Consider the following 15,601-nt stretch of genomic DNA (forward strand, 5'->3'; position numbering starts at 1 on the left):
GGCACAGGATACATTTTTCAAGTGTCTGACAGGTCAGCAGTTGGAATATTCCCTCAAAAACCAAGTAACTATCCATTCAACAGCCTAGGCTAGAAGGACCTGGAATTTCCACTCTTCGAGGCTACAGATGGAAGGGAGAGGCAAAGTTTCCAGCAAAACACCTTTACTCATATGCTTCTGGCTAATCTTAGTGCTTACTATCCAAAATTATGTTTATTTCCACCCCTGGCTGTAATCTGCATGATCAGACACATGGCATGCCCAGGATACTACATTTTGACAGCAGAGTTAGGAATTTTGGGCCACAGGTTGCCAACGCAAAGGATTTTTCCCCTCACCCCCTACATGCCTTCCAGCTTTCAGCTGTGGTGCTGCCCTGCTGTGGGATTGCATCCCAAACCCTCATGCACCTCTCTTCTCACCCTTTTCTCACCCCTGCCTGGATGCTTTTCCATTACATTTCCAAACCTCTTTTTAACAGAATTTTTTGACACAGTGATGGGCACGATGAATGGAGTCTGTGAATACCAGAGTAACATTCAGTTCATATCCAGACCAGAACATTAATAAATACAAATACATTATGAATTTCCCTGCCATTTGTGTTTTGGGGTTTTTCATATCCATATTAGCTATTTGTATTTATATCTAACACATTTATATCTAAATCTCTATTTTCTGTATTGTGAGTGAAGTTATCTTATTCCCACTGCAGATTCAAAAGAGTAGATTTTCCAAGGCTGCTCAGCATGGTAATTAAGATAGAATCACGGCTGATTTGATCTTCCCTGCTTCTTTTTCACTATTTTTTATACAGATATGCAGCCAATATGCCAGCTAAATGGTCAGAATTATTATGAGATTGCTGATAGAAGGCAACTCAGTGTATTTTAAATATCAATACAACTTCTTAAAGAAAGAGGAAACCTATGAATCAAGGTTGCAATTGTGTTTAATGCACATTTTGCTTTTAACAGCAATTTGCCAGTTTAAACAGCATAGACCTTACAGGAGTTAATTAGTGAAGAGGTAAGAGTGCTTTTAAAGTTGTATCTAAATTATACCTTATTAATTCTTTATTTAACAATATTTTTCAGACAGTCTAATGTTATAACTACATGCTATACAGTAGCAGCATGTCCACACCACTGAAGTTAAGGCTGTGTCACCATTGTCACCATGAACCTTTCTCAGGGTTTGAACTCATCAGCCATCAAATCACAGCAGTTTGAAACAACAGGAGACACCCACAATGTGATCCTGTACTGATGTTAGTCAAGTAAGAATAAAAACAGTAAGACACATATAATAAAGGACTCCACCCAAATTTATTTTGGATGATTGCTGCCTTTGCACAACATGCTCAAAATTTCCAAAATGAAATTTAAAAGTCAGCGGACAGCACAGTCTAACCAGGTTTAGCTGAATCCGAGCGCAAAGTGGGTGCCACAGATGCTCAACAACCACTTCTCACACACTGCACATTTCAACACACACAGGCTGCTTCTGTGTAAGTATCAGGCTGGCAGGTAACAGCAGTTCTACCACCAAGGGAATAACAAAACCAACTCATCTTCAGTTGTACACACTTGTTGGTCATGATGAAACTACACTGTTTACCAAGTAAGCACACTGGCTACTGAGGTACTGTGTTATTCCCTACAGTTAGCATAAGAAACATCTGAACCACTCATGCCCTGGTTACTCAATAGGGACTTCTCACACTGTCCACCAAGCTGAAGCCATTTGTTGAAGTAAAGAAGGTGGATGAGGTGAATACTGTAAGAGAGAGACCCAACAGCTTCTTCAGCAAATTGCCAGAGCCTGCCTAAAGAAACTCACCCTTCACTCCTGCCCAGCTTCTTGGTTCTGTCAGTAAAATGCTTCTTATTGCCTTTTGGTTTGATTAAGAGAAAACCTCAGTTGAGGGATCTACTCAGACATGTTCTGCCTCTGCTTAAAGCAAAGTGCCTCTGCAGGTGCTTTCCTGAAACAGTGAGCTGCAGGTGATGACACTTTCTGGAGCTGCAGAACCAAGCTCTTCATACATCACTTGCTTATTTATTATTTTTACAATTTCCCATTCAAGAAATTTTTCTTTTGTTACAATGCTTTTGGAAGTGCTCATTCCACACTTTTCAGACTTGGAGGTAAGCAGGTAAGACTGAAAAGTTGCCTAGTTACAGCTTCGTGTACAACACATTCACACATTTATTAATAAAAACTTGTCTAAACATCTACTTGTTCTTTGGACCAACTTCAGCCTCCCCAGGTGACTGCAACATGTCTTATAAACCTTTCATGGAAGACTTATAAAATAGTACTTAAAGACAAAAAAGGAAAACAAATACATTTAAATATCATCAACAAAGACAGAATGGGAAAACAAAGCGGCGACATCCCATGCCAAACTCACTGCAGGCACAGGTTACTAGTGTCCTCTTGAAATCTGCTTTCTGCCTTCTTGCACTTCTTCCAGCTCATGGTCTTAAAAGCCAGCTGCAAAGCCAAGAGAAAATTCCATGTATGCCTCCAGATATGGGTCACACACTCAAATCCTTCTTAAGAAGGGAAGTGCTCAGCACACAGCCCATTTCAGCTCACTGTGCACAGGCTGGCTGTGCACAGGCACCTGTCAAACAGGCTAACAGCATTTCTCTGCCTCACAAAACTGCTGCAAGAACAAATGCATTTATGGTTGCCTGGACACAGCAACGAGGGCTTCATCAGTACCTAAAATACAGCACTGCTGATCCCTGCCAACAGAGCAGGGGGTGGGCAAGGACCACCAAAAGTGACATTGGTAATGGAGGGGCTTACGACACTTTATGGTAGTGGCTGATTTACTTCAGAATTGAATTTTGCAATAAAAACTCCCTAAGCTGTTTTCCTATCAACACAAATCAGCTTAAAGGATTGTACAAGAATGACCTGAACTGTATCCTGTTTTGCACACAAGCAGTTTCAGAATCTGTCCATGGTTCACATAAATTCAAAAACAAACATGGATGCTGGGTGTACCAGGGGAAAAATAGTGAATAGTTTCCAGACTCAGTTTCCATTGTGATACTGGGCACACACCACAGACACATGAAATGCTATGGCAATAACCCATGAAACCTGCAGTGAGCATCTTCAACAGTAATGTGGGTCAGAAGAATTATATACTGTGTTAATAGGCATAAATGAGTTACTTATTGCATCAAAGTCCACCTGTAATCCATAAATTTCATAGAGATAGTATGGGCTATCATGGAAAGAGATCTTCATTGCTAAATGTGAACCCTCTCTGTCTTTTACTAGCTGTTAAGAACAAATTCCTCAAAACTTTCAAGATAAAGTGAATCAAGAAGTTTCAGCTACAGAAACATAGTGCAAAGGTTCAGTTTGGCACTGCAACATTACAGACAGACAGGAATTTATGGTAAACTGTTTAGATTTGGAAAAAAGAATCCTATAATTGAACCAATATTGTCAAATGTATTGCATACTATTGTAACTTCACAGTAATCAAAATCAGACATCAAGGTTTCTATAGAAGCAGCAATCACAGATTGCAGTAAAGTATACCACTCAAGGGAAAAAAATTGCATTTTGGCAATTTCATAGTCAAGTGTTCCTTATGCTCCTCCAACAGTCATTTGTCAGACGTTTTCCTGTTTAAAAGGTGCATTTTATTTCTTCTCAGTCCTCGTGAGACTTCTCTGCGATAACTTTGCATTCATACTGAAAAACAGAAATTGACAAAATAATATTAATTTACATAACTAGTGAAAAAGACTTAAGACATTTTTCTACAAAATGGGTGATAAAATAGCTCTTGTTAAACTCCACTCAGATAAGTTTGATCTCCTTAAGTTCTGTGCACATACTGGTGACTGCCATTTCTGTCCCCTGAGCAGGCCAGACTTTGGGGATGGCCTGATTTCTCCCCAGACACAAATGTAACAGAGTGTACAAAGCAAAGCATGGCTGTATTCTGATTTACAGACTGATCAGCTCACTAAGTACATCAACAAGAAATGATTGCTGGTTTCTACCTCACTGCACACCCCCGAGCCAAACAGCTGGCTGGCATACATGGAGGAAGAAATGGTATGTACATTTAAACTTTTACTGGAAAGCAATCAATCCCCCTCCTCCAGACTCACCATTGCCAGCTGCCTGCCAATATTGCCCATTGTTATTCCACCAGCAAAAAATATACATGGCAACCAGGAACGGACGTAGAGGAAGTCTGGGGATGTGTATCTGGAAAAGAACACACATTTTTGAGCTCAGTGTTGCAATACAGACTCCTCCAAACACAAGGCAAATCCACAAGTAGGAGGATATTTTAACTCTAAAAGATCCACATTACAGAAATTTAATTTCTTGCAGCAAACAACAAAGGAGGTTTCTTATTGATTATAGCTGCATTTATTCAACCAAACAAAGCATGTTACATTGTTGGCAAGGTAGCAATTTTATTTCAATTAGCATTTCCAACTAGATTTCTCACTTAACACTCACATAAGAGCTTTCATAAACAGTCCAATTTATGCTGTGCTCAAAATTAGGCACTGACAGCTTTGAAAATCATGTCAAATTGTACCCCTTCAGTTATTCTGATTAATGTTACAGCTTCAGAATATTATCATTTCACCTCAGGGGAGCAGATACTTACTGATAAACTCCATTGTACACCAGAAGCTGTGACACCAACGTGGCCAGGAAAGCAATTCCTACTCCAAGACCAAAGCCACTCCGTGACCTGTCAAAGGTCCACCAGAGCCCAATGGACAGGGCTGCCAACGTGAGAGACAGCTGGATATTGTTGGCAAAATCCACCTTCTGTGCTGCCTGTTAAGGATCAGCTTGGAAACACCATGGACAAGGATAAAGCAAATTTTTTTTGTCATTCTGTTTCTATTTTGGCACAACAGGAAAAAAATATCATTAAGACAAGTACAATGTTACCTGTATCATCCCTCACACATGGATGTGAGGGATCCATGTGATCCCTCATGAGAAATTAAGGCTTGTAATTATCAATATTTCAGGAAACTAAGAACTTATGACACTTCTTCCAATTTTAGGGTGTTTGCACTACAAAATTGAAGAGCCTCTTCCCCTACCAAACAATCAGGCATTTTGTACAGACACACAATGCACATGTTACATCTCACCCTCACCTGGCCCTTTATTACACTTAATATGAAATCTTAAATCTAGCATTCTTAAACTGACAGGGATTTACCAAAAAAGGTATTTACCACTATTAATTACATTTTTAAATCACATAATGCTTTACATTCAGCTCAACATTAAAATGTTAATCTGTTCAATAAATCAGAATGAAAATCTTACTGGGAAGTGTTCATGTAAATCAACAATGAAAGTCAGTTTGTCACCTTGTGAAAGAATTGTGAAGTCACTTCAGATATCTTTGTGTGTTTCACATCCTTCAAAATGTTTTGGAAACACTAACTCATTCTCATTACTCCTGTCCAAAACAGATAATTAAAAAGGGGCTTGTCATGTTGCTTTTGCCTGAAAGCAAATTTATGGGATGACAGTATAAAAACCACTGTCCTATTTCCTCACAAAAATCTGGAGGGAGATCTAGTGGAAATGAGAAACAAGCTTGACTAACTGAAATAAATAATTACAGGATAAAAATCAATGGCTTCAGGAAAAGTATCAAAGATGATAGAACCCTCACCAAATCTGGCAATGTGCAGAACTGGCAACAGCTGAAGAGAAAGCAGTCTGGAGAGCTGTCAAGCAGGAAATACAGACAGTACATTACTGATGTCCTGGGATATGGGGAACAGCTGCTAGAGAACTGCAGAAAATTTGCTGTAAATAATAAGACCTGTGTAAAAAGGAGCTGTCAACTCTTATTTCTAAAAAGCAGTAAAGCTGCCATGGGCTCACCCAACAGGTACAGGTAGAAAGAACCACAGCAGAGCATCTCTGGAAGGACAGTGAGGTTTGTGAGGGACAGAGGGAAGGACTCAGAACCTTGGCAGCTCCAGCTCATCCAGCCACACTGGAGAGCAGAGGGTGGGGAAAAACCAGACAGCAGCAAAAACAGCAGTGGCCAAGCAAGCCCAGTGAGAATCCAGCCAGCTTCCCACCTTTCCCTTAATGTGCCCTCTCTTCCTGGGAATGAGGAGATCCAGCAGCACAAGAAGAGAACTTTTAGCACCATTTTTGTGAACTGTGCTGGAGCTGATATGGGTGGAGATGAGCATTGCAGAGATGATCAACTTTCTTTCCAAAACCCAGCAAACCCTGGTTTTAGCTGACAGAGGAGGCACTAGGCATAACTGCAGAAAGCCTCTAAGACCCACAGCACTGCCAGTAAGGTGCCCAGTCCATGAGAAATGCATCCTGTCACCCAGAGTGCTCTCTTGGCATCAAGGAAGGCATCCTTTGCAGGTGGTAGCAACATTTCCTGGCATTGTATAGCCCTGGGTATTCCTGGTCCTGAGCTTTCCCCACTCTTTGCAAAGTGCATGTGCTTCACTCATGACCTCAGACAGGGCCTCAAGCTCCTACTGTGGTATTAATAGGACATCAGCTTGCAACAACCTAAAGCACTTTTCTGTAATACCTACTGCATTAATATCTTCCTGCACTAACCTTAATTATTCAAAGAAAATAAAGACTCTAAGTAAGACAAAGCCTAGTATTGAAACATTCCTAATGAAAATATTTTTCAGAACAAAAAGATGTGAGACTCATCAGCTCCAATCCTGCTACAAGTTTGACAATAACACATAATCTGCCTTTTCCTTGCAAAAATGCTGCATGTTACACCTTTAACACCAATTCAAATTCACCACAACTGACTGTGTGAGCTTTTCTTAAGAGGAAACCCATCTGTTACCAGCAATGTCACTGGTTATAGGATACAGCACTGGCATGATTTATTCCCACAAAGACTGCCACACATCGCATGACACTGGACCATTCTCTCTTGAACTTATGTGGCTCTCCCAGATGTCTGTCCATGCAGGGGTACAATAACCCAATCACAGCTGTGGAGACAGGAGAGAAAAAAGGCCCTCAAGTGAAAGCACTGGCAACATTTAACAGCCTAAAATAAAGCCTAGAATAGCCTAGAATAAAGGAAATCTAGACTGACAACTACAGTCACTACTACAACACATATTTTAAGGACAAACAGCACAAAAAATAGGATAAACAACACATACATTGTAAAAGAAGAGGAATTTCCAAGAGTTTCATTATTTTAAAAAACTCCATAAAGTTCAGCAGCATCTTCAGCCACTGCAGCAGAAGTAGCAACACAGAGACAATTTGAACCAGGGGCAGAGGATGACCGAGCTCTCCCCCCACACCAACATCTGCACTGTAGTTCAGAAAGAGCACTAAGAGCTTACAGGTTGGCACTTCCAAAAATCCCACACATCAAACATGTTTAAAGTAACTGCAAAACCAACACACCACAGTACTGGTGTGGTTTGTAACATCAATTTTTGTGTTTTCTTCTGTTCTTGTTACAAGCAGGCTTTGTTTGGATAACATTTTTCTCTTCTTCAATGCTACTCTCAAGCTCACCCAGAAGAGAGAAAGCCAAGAGCCTACAGTAGCTGTTGAATACAGAAAGCAAACAGGCATTCCAGCCCCAGGGAACTGAGATGCTCTTTCAATATTGCTTCACAAATGTGTTCTCCACTGCAACTGCAGCTAAAAAGATTTTTACCAAGCACACCAAGGATCTATAATGGTGCCTTAATACTAGACTGTAGTGGTGTGAGCACAGCAGAGCCTGAGCCATCAGTACAGACTGCAGTGCCTTCAGTCCAGCACACTGCTGGGGGTAACACTGCAAATGCTCTTTCCTCTGCCACAGAGGAAACTGATCCCCAGGATTCAGGAAAATAAATCATCAGTAAAGCTGGAGTGGAAAAAAACCTCCCTGAGCAATTTTCTTGCCAAAGGCCTTGGGCCAAACTCATGACTAATAATGGTGATGGATGAAAGGACTTCTCTGAATGTAGCCTCGATCACCCCTGATTATAAATATGCAAAATACCTTTATTCTGCTCATAATAATAAACCATACTGCAGAGAAATGTTACAGCAATTCCATGAAGGCAGTGCAAGTACAAATGGTACGAAAATGGGTGAATTATCAGCATTTACCACAGAGGTTCCCTGTGTGCATGCCAGGAGAGAAGATAAGGAAAAAAAAATGGAGAAGACTAATAATGAAAAAAGAAAACCCTGAACACCTCAACAGAGTGACTCCTGCTGGGAAAAGCTAATTAAGGCTGTAGTATCTTTAAATCAGATGACTTAAAAATCAAGTACTAAAATCAAAGAGTGCCCTTTAAAAGCCATATCCAGTCTTTCCATCAAAACTACCAACCCATCAGGCCCAGAAAGACCCACAAGTTTCTTGATGGCAAGATGCAGCCTTCCTGAGTTCCCACTGGCAGCTGCAGTGTTCTTAGGTGACCCAGGAGAGCACAAAAACTAATTCCTGGACACGTGTATTTGTGTATGCAAAAAGATCAGAAGGATACCAACAGCTCAATGAGGACAGTGATGCTGAAAGGGAATTTTTTATCTTCCCCACCTCTCACACAGGTTTTTGCAACTATCTATCTCAGCACACCAGGCATAGACACACGACTGAACTTACCAGATGCTGTGCCACAGCAAGGTGGAACCCACCAAGCTGAGGAGAAGATGCTTGTGATCACGTCAGGGGGGAAGAGAGTAACATTTCTCTGGATCTGAAGCAAGTTTAATACTAATGCAAGGAATACACCAATAAAAAACAGCACTACACCACGAATTACCAAATTCATGCCACGACTGGTTACAGATGAAATGTATGGGCCACACTTTTTTGGTACGGTTGGTGTAGCATCATTTTCTGCCATGACTTCTTAAGTTATCACAGGCATCCAAGAGGCTGACTGAGGATTCACTTGCAATCAATATTTCAACTCTCTTCAATTAGGAAACACCCAAACCCTGAAAAATAATAAAAAAGAGTGAAAATTCAGATATAAGAAACATTACACGTATTTCCCTCAACTTATTTGGAGATTGGGTTAAAAAATTGCCTATTATATTTTTTCTGAATTTTCTGAAGAGGCAATTAGTCCTTTGATAGCAGAATCAACCACAGCTGCAAAAATGCCTTACAAAGGGAATAGGTTTCACAAATAGTTTTTTCTACTAGGAGACAGAGGAGGAAATATATGGGATGGGACAAGTAGGAATGTGAAAGTACATTCCAGGAGGTGAAGAAATGACACAGGTATCAGATGGAAGAAAGGCTTGCTTTGCAGTAAGAATAAATTGGTTTACTCCCTTCCTTGAAGCAACAACTGGAGAGGTTATATAATTCAGCAGCAAGTACACACAGCCCTCAATTCCACGTCAGCCACAGAGGTTCAGAGATCTCTTTTCTTGAAGAGACACTAAAAAAACATTTCTCAACTGGAAAGTGACAACTCTGAGGTTGAAGTCAGAATTTCAGCAATCCTGCAGCACACACGTTTTGTAACCTCCAGTAAGAGCAAACAGCTTAGCAAACCACAGAAGTAACTTCAACAGAGAGAAATATTTACCCAAAGTAACACACATCTGGTGAAAACTGCCCTACATCACGACAAACCCTCACTGTAATCAGGCACAGAAGCACCTGAGGGCAAAGGAAAAGGAGCTCCACCTGCCTTCCCACTAGGAAGCCTCTGACATGAGTAACTGCCGGCACTACAGGAATGGCAGAGTTCCCACCCCGATCCCTTCCTCAAAAACAAACAAAACCTGTCCATCATGAGTCTTGTTATACATGGATTCAGTGCCACACTCATGTACAACAGCGATTTTGATGGACAGCTTAGCCACCTGGAACTTCAGAAAAAAAGCCCTGACATTGTTTTTAAATCTGAAACTGCCAGCTGGTAGCGGCTTCTGTTAACTCTTATTTATGGCACATGGGGAGCCAAAGCAGAACATCCATCCCCTTTCCTCTCAGCTCCAGCCAACCCCGAGGAAGCTCTCTGCAGACACAGCAGCAGAGCAGAGGGCTCAGCATTCATTCACTTCTGCTGACTGAAAGCCAAAAGGAAAGTTAAATACATCCAGGCTAGTTAAGATACTCCAGCCAACTGCACAGATGTGATGCCACACCATGGCATACTCCATCACATGATAAAGTTCCGACAGAGACAAAAAAAAAAAAAAAAAAAAAAGAGGATAAAAAAGAGAAAAGTTCTCTTCATACAAAACTTCCCAGTGGCAGTTTGGGGAGGCAACAGTGTCTTCCTAAGAACACAGGCTCTCTTCCACACAGCCAATTCCCCACGTTCCTTGTAATCATGAACACACCTTGGGGGGAAAGGGAACCACCAAGGTGTCAGGCTTCTTGTCTGCATCCTGAGTCAGACTGCCAGCCCTGATGTCTGTATCAAGGCTGGCACTGGCACTGCAACACTTCCTTCAAGCAAAAAGGAGGTGCTCCAGATTTTTCTTTCCTGCTCTGGATGGCACGGCACTGGAGCTTAGCATACTTGGATCATACTTCTAGCCTCCAGCAAAGAAACCATGGAGTCACAAAAACATCACTATTTCTATTGAGAGTCTCCCTCGTGTCCCCTGGGGCTTTGGGATTACCTGAGATTACGCCAGGTAATCGCTGGAATTCTCTGAATTTACAGGAGGCTTTCTAACACAGGGCATTGGAGGCTGTAGCTCCCAAGTACAAACTCTGCAGGAATACTGTGCCTAACATGGGTTTTCAAACTGCTATGTCCCCTCTCAGCTTTGGCTTGCTTAAGGAAATAAACTAAGCTCTTAACTCTCCACTTCACCCTCCCAAGAGCTTTTGGCACTTCCTGAAGTCTGCATATCCCTTTTTTTAAATGCATGACCCAAGCTGATATATAAGGAAGCTCACACTTTTAGTTCTCCCTCTAAAGAGCAGCACACAGGATAACAGTTTCTTTTTTCAGTCATAAAGTGAAATGTCCTGTGATCCTTTACTTATTCAAGTCTCCCCTCCTTCCTGTTCCTGCAGTCCTTGTTCCCTGGCACCAGCTCCAGACCTTGCACACTGCATTTCAGCCCGTAGGTGTCATTTATGTCTGACAGCCAACTTCAACCCACTTTTCCTGCAGGATCTCTCAGTCCTCCTTGGCCCTGAAAATCTTTCCAACTTTGGTCATCAGCAAGCATCTTCCTGCATCCCATTTTGCGCACCAAGCTTATCAACTAAAATAAAATTATAGGATGTTTTGGATTGGAAGAGACCTTAGAAATCATATAGTTCCACGCCCCAAATATTGAGAGAGATCAGCCCAAGTCCCTGTCTTTGATGAAATCTAGAAATAATTTCCCTGCATTGATTATTTCTCCATTTTACACTCTCTCTTGATATCTCCCTCTAACAAGACTCTGCTTCATCTACAGGAATCTTCAGCCTAATTAAGAATCATCAACTATCCTACATGGCAATACTAATGTAAACACTGATTGGCTCTTACTGGTTTTTCTCCTAGAAGTGCTGATGATCAAGTAAAAGTCCAATTTTATTCCGGTATAAATCACTTTCAAATCATAAAGCCTGCATTTGTATAATTTTCACTTTTTTTAATATGCCATTCAGCAAATACATGTTTAATTCTGAAGGCTTATCTAAATGCAACAGGAAGAAAATCACTCACTGCTTCTTCACAACCACTGCAGGTGCAAGTTATTCAAGACACCAGAACAGATTTTTATTAGCAGGTAAACAGCCTGACCACAGCAAGGGCACCTGGGTAGGAACATACTGACAGATGTTTATGAAAGTAATTCAAAGCCCGAAACTAGCGTGATGTAGTCGTTTGCACCCGGTGAGAAACCACACCTACACATACAATATAGTTATTTTATCAGTTTCTAGATTTTCCACTGACCCCGAGACCTTCTGGCACGCCACAGAGCAACTGGGGAGCACAGCAAAGGGATCAGTGCTCAGGAAACATTCTTCATTGTCCCAGACAGCCGAGGTTCACAATGCCCTGGCACAGCACAGATATATACTATCATCACCTCTCATGGAAATTAAATTACTCTCTCTAAAGACTCCAATTCCTCCTGACTAGCAGGCCACTGTTCCTGCAGACAGCAGAGACTCTGTCTCTTTCAAGCCTTATGTTTTACTGCAGGTTTCCTCTCAGACAGGAACAGATCACAACATATTGAACCAACACGACTTCTGAGCCTTCATTTCCTGGGGAATGCACATTCCCAGCTGCAGCACGGCACCGAAACCCGCGGGCTTGGCACTGCCGGGGCCTCAGCTGCACTTCCCTGCTCGCCGGCACACGCGGACCGGGGCCCGAGCTTTTCAACACACCGCGCACCGTGCACGGCTCGCAAGGCAGCCACACGGTGTCTGGCATTGCGCAAAAAGTTAACAAGCAAATTATCACCCTGGACATTTTTAAAACACTTAGTCACTTAACTGTCTCCTAAGGAGAAGATCCCTCCTGCTCCCCTGTGCTCTCCCTGCGCACCGAGAGCGATTCACAACTTCTGGCACCGCACAGACACACCGGGCACGGCGCGCTGAGGCCAGGCCGACAACGAGAGGGTTTATTTGGGCAACACCACGCAGGAGATGGCAAGAACCCATCCGTCTGCAGCGCGGCAACGCCAAAAGCAAACAAAACCATCGCCTGTCAGCCATCGGGCGGCGGTTCTGCCCCGGACCCCGGGCCGAGGGAGCGCAGCCCGCCTGGGCAGCGCCGGCACCCCCAGCCCAGCCCGGCCCGGCCCAGCCCGGCCCGGCACGGCACGGCCGGCGGAGGGGCCGCGGGCCCGGGCAGCCCCGCCGGGCACGGGCTGTCCCGGCTGCCGCGGAACGGCCCCGCCGGCCTCTCCCTCCCTCCGTCTCCCCCGGCCCTAACGCGAAGCACCGCCCCGGCCCGCGGGCTGCACGGGGCCGAGGGGCGCCGCTCCCCGCCCGGCTCGGCCCGTCCCCCCGGCCCGCGGCTCCGCAGCCCCGGCCCAGCCCGGCCCGGCCCCTCCGCAGCGCCGGGACTCACTCGGCCTCCGCCATGTTCCGCAGTCCCCGCCCCGCGCAGCCTCCGCAGCGCCCGCCGGGCCTCGGCCGTGCCGGGCACGGACAGCGCGGGGGGGCAGAGCGGGATGCGCGGCCGGAGCCGCCGGCTTCGCTCGGACAGCGCGCCGTGTGCGGCTGCGGCTCCCGAGCGGGCCCGGAGCACTGCCACGATGTTTATAACAGGAGCACTTCTCTTTGAGTGCTGAGTGCGGGAGTAATGGGTGCAAACTGAAAAACAGGAAATTTGAGATTAGGAAGAAATTCTTTACTGTGAGGGTGATGAGACCCTGGAACAGTTTCCCCGGAGGGCTGTGGGTGCCCCAAACCCGGCAGTGTTCAAGGCCAGGCTGGATAAGGCCTTGGTCAGTGCGAGGTGTCCCTGCCAATGGCAGGGGGTATCGGGACTGGATGATCCTTAAAGTTCCTTCCAACCCTTAACATTATATGAACCAATATTTAAAAGAAAAGCTGGATGTGTTGGGCTGTTTGCCCCATGGCCACGCTCCCAGCTGGGCTGGGGGCAGTGCCACAGCCTGTTCCACCTTCAGGCTCACCCATTGTGGGAATGAAACCCTTGTCCCCAGCTGAAGCTGCCAGCCCAGCTCAGGCCCTCCTGAACGCCTGCTCCCACAAGGACTCTCCCATGCACTTGACTTTATTGATGGAGGACAAATTTACACATCTCCGTATTCCAGAAGCCACATTTTCACCTCCAGTTTGGGCCTTTTGGGGAAAATGTACAACATGAAGCAGAAATCAATTTGCTTTAGCCTCTTTTAGGGATTGTAAAGGCATCACAAGAAAAACCAGCATTTATGTATGTGAGATGGAATATGTGAATATTACATTCAGTTATATATCATATATTCATATTATTGTACTAATGAACTCTTCTCTTTCTCACACTGATATTGAATACTGTGATTGAAAAGACTTGGACATTGAAATACCCAAGCTTGGTATTTCACTGCAAAGACTTTGACAGAACTTTCCATATTACAAGGTCTGCAGCAATTCAGTGCCTATCCCCTTACAGTTCTCAGAATAATGACTGGGTAGGATGAAATTTGTAGCTGATCACTGTAGTGGTATCTTTAGTGGTAACTGTGGTTCCTTTGTGCTGGTATGTTGTGATCAGCAGTGTCACCAAACATGCAAACTCAGAGAGGAGGATATGGGTCTATAACAGAGATATTAAGAATAGAAAAGGGAGCAGAAACCCATTGCGGTTTAGATGAGCAATAAATGAATTTTCAAATCGTTCAACTTTGGCTTTTGGCACACAGAAACAGTCTTTTTATTCTCGGTAATTCTGCTGAGGTGCCTGCCCTGTCTGTGGTTTATTTTGTGGTTATTTTGTTGTACTTGAATGCCAAATTCTGGATCAAGAAAGACAAAAGGTTTTTTAAAATAAAATAAAATATCTTTCCTTAATGTTAGATAAATGCCTTTGGCCAGCCATATGCCTGAAGCAGAACAAAGTGCCTTATTTATTTGTGCCTTAAAAACCAGGACCACCAGAAAGCCTGAAATCAGAAACTTTGGACACACAAAGTGTGTGCTGTGGTGAGGAATGTATGGCATAAGTAGATGGAGACTGCCAGTGATTGCTGGATCTTTCCTTCTCCAGACACTTGTAAATACAGCCAGGTAATGACATTATATCAATTTATATTAATAAATTTGGATTAGTTGCAGTCAGGTCTACTGCTTTGTTTAGTGCTATAGAATCACAAGGTCTTCCTACCAAAAAAAAGTGACCATATGACAAATATTACCCATATTAATAGAGGCATATTAAAACTAATATGTGAGAAAATAAATAACCAGTGTTGGTGTAAACCACTGCAACTCCAAGGACTTTATGGCATTGCCAACTCACAGCAGCTGAAGTCTCAGTCCCTACACCCATCTGATTATCTCAGAGGGCACAATATCCTATTGCATGAAAATGGGAGAAGCATGAGGGAAAATCATACAAAAATGTATCTAAATTGGAAATTGCCAAAATAAATGCATTGCCAAATATTTTTACAGAGAAAGGAGGCAGAGATATGACCTGAAGAGAAATAGCACTTGCTCTGAATTGACTGGAATTGCTATGAAACATCATGGGAGAATCCTCTCTTGGAAGGCAGCACAGAGTTTGATTGCACTGGCTGCAGAACAAGATAATACAGAATGTTCTGAATTCAGTTTTGGGACGTTGGTGTTGCTCTGGATATAACAAACCTGACAGTGAAAAACTCGGGGAAGTTCAGACAAAGCAGAGGAGCCTAAAGCAGCAACATACCTATAGAAAAAGTGGAATTGCAGCCACATTCCTATAGAAAAAGTGGAATTGCAGCACTTACCTGTAGAAAAAGTGGAATTGCTTTCCTGTCCCTAACAGTGGCTTTTTAAAAGCTGTACTTTGTAAAGGCCTTCAGAGCTGCCTGAGACATTCATTGAGTGAACCAAAGCCAGTTGGCTTGACTGGAGATGTGTCCACAGCAGGACTATAAAGGGATAGTAAGA

The 15,601-nt window shown here is 43.4% G+C and overlaps 1 protein-coding gene across 1 annotated transcript; it reads right to left on the reverse strand.

Moving 5' to 3' along the window:
• Positions 1-1,306: 1,306 nt before the first annotated feature.
• Positions 1,307-13,113, reverse strand: INSIG2 (insulin induced gene 2). Its single transcript, XM_058028201.1, has 6 exons — positions 13,068-13,113; positions 8,663-9,000; positions 6,904-7,028; positions 4,667-4,833; positions 4,152-4,251; positions 1,307-3,726 (listed from the first exon to the last, which is right to left on the reverse strand). Exons 2-6 carry the CDS (start codon positions 8,904-8,906, stop codon positions 3,685-3,687), a joined length of 678 nt encoding a protein of 225 aa, XP_057884184.1. The 5' UTR covers positions 8,907-9,000; positions 13,068-13,113; the 3' UTR covers positions 1,307-3,684.
• Between the last annotated feature and the right edge of the window lie 2,488 nt (positions 13,114-15,601).

Source organism: Melospiza georgiana, chromosome 7 (genome assembly GCF_028018845.1).
Source record: "Melospiza georgiana isolate bMelGeo1 chromosome 7, bMelGeo1.pri, whole genome shotgun sequence".
Lineage (NCBI taxonomy): Eukaryota > Metazoa > Chordata > Aves > Passeriformes > Passerellidae > Melospiza > Melospiza georgiana.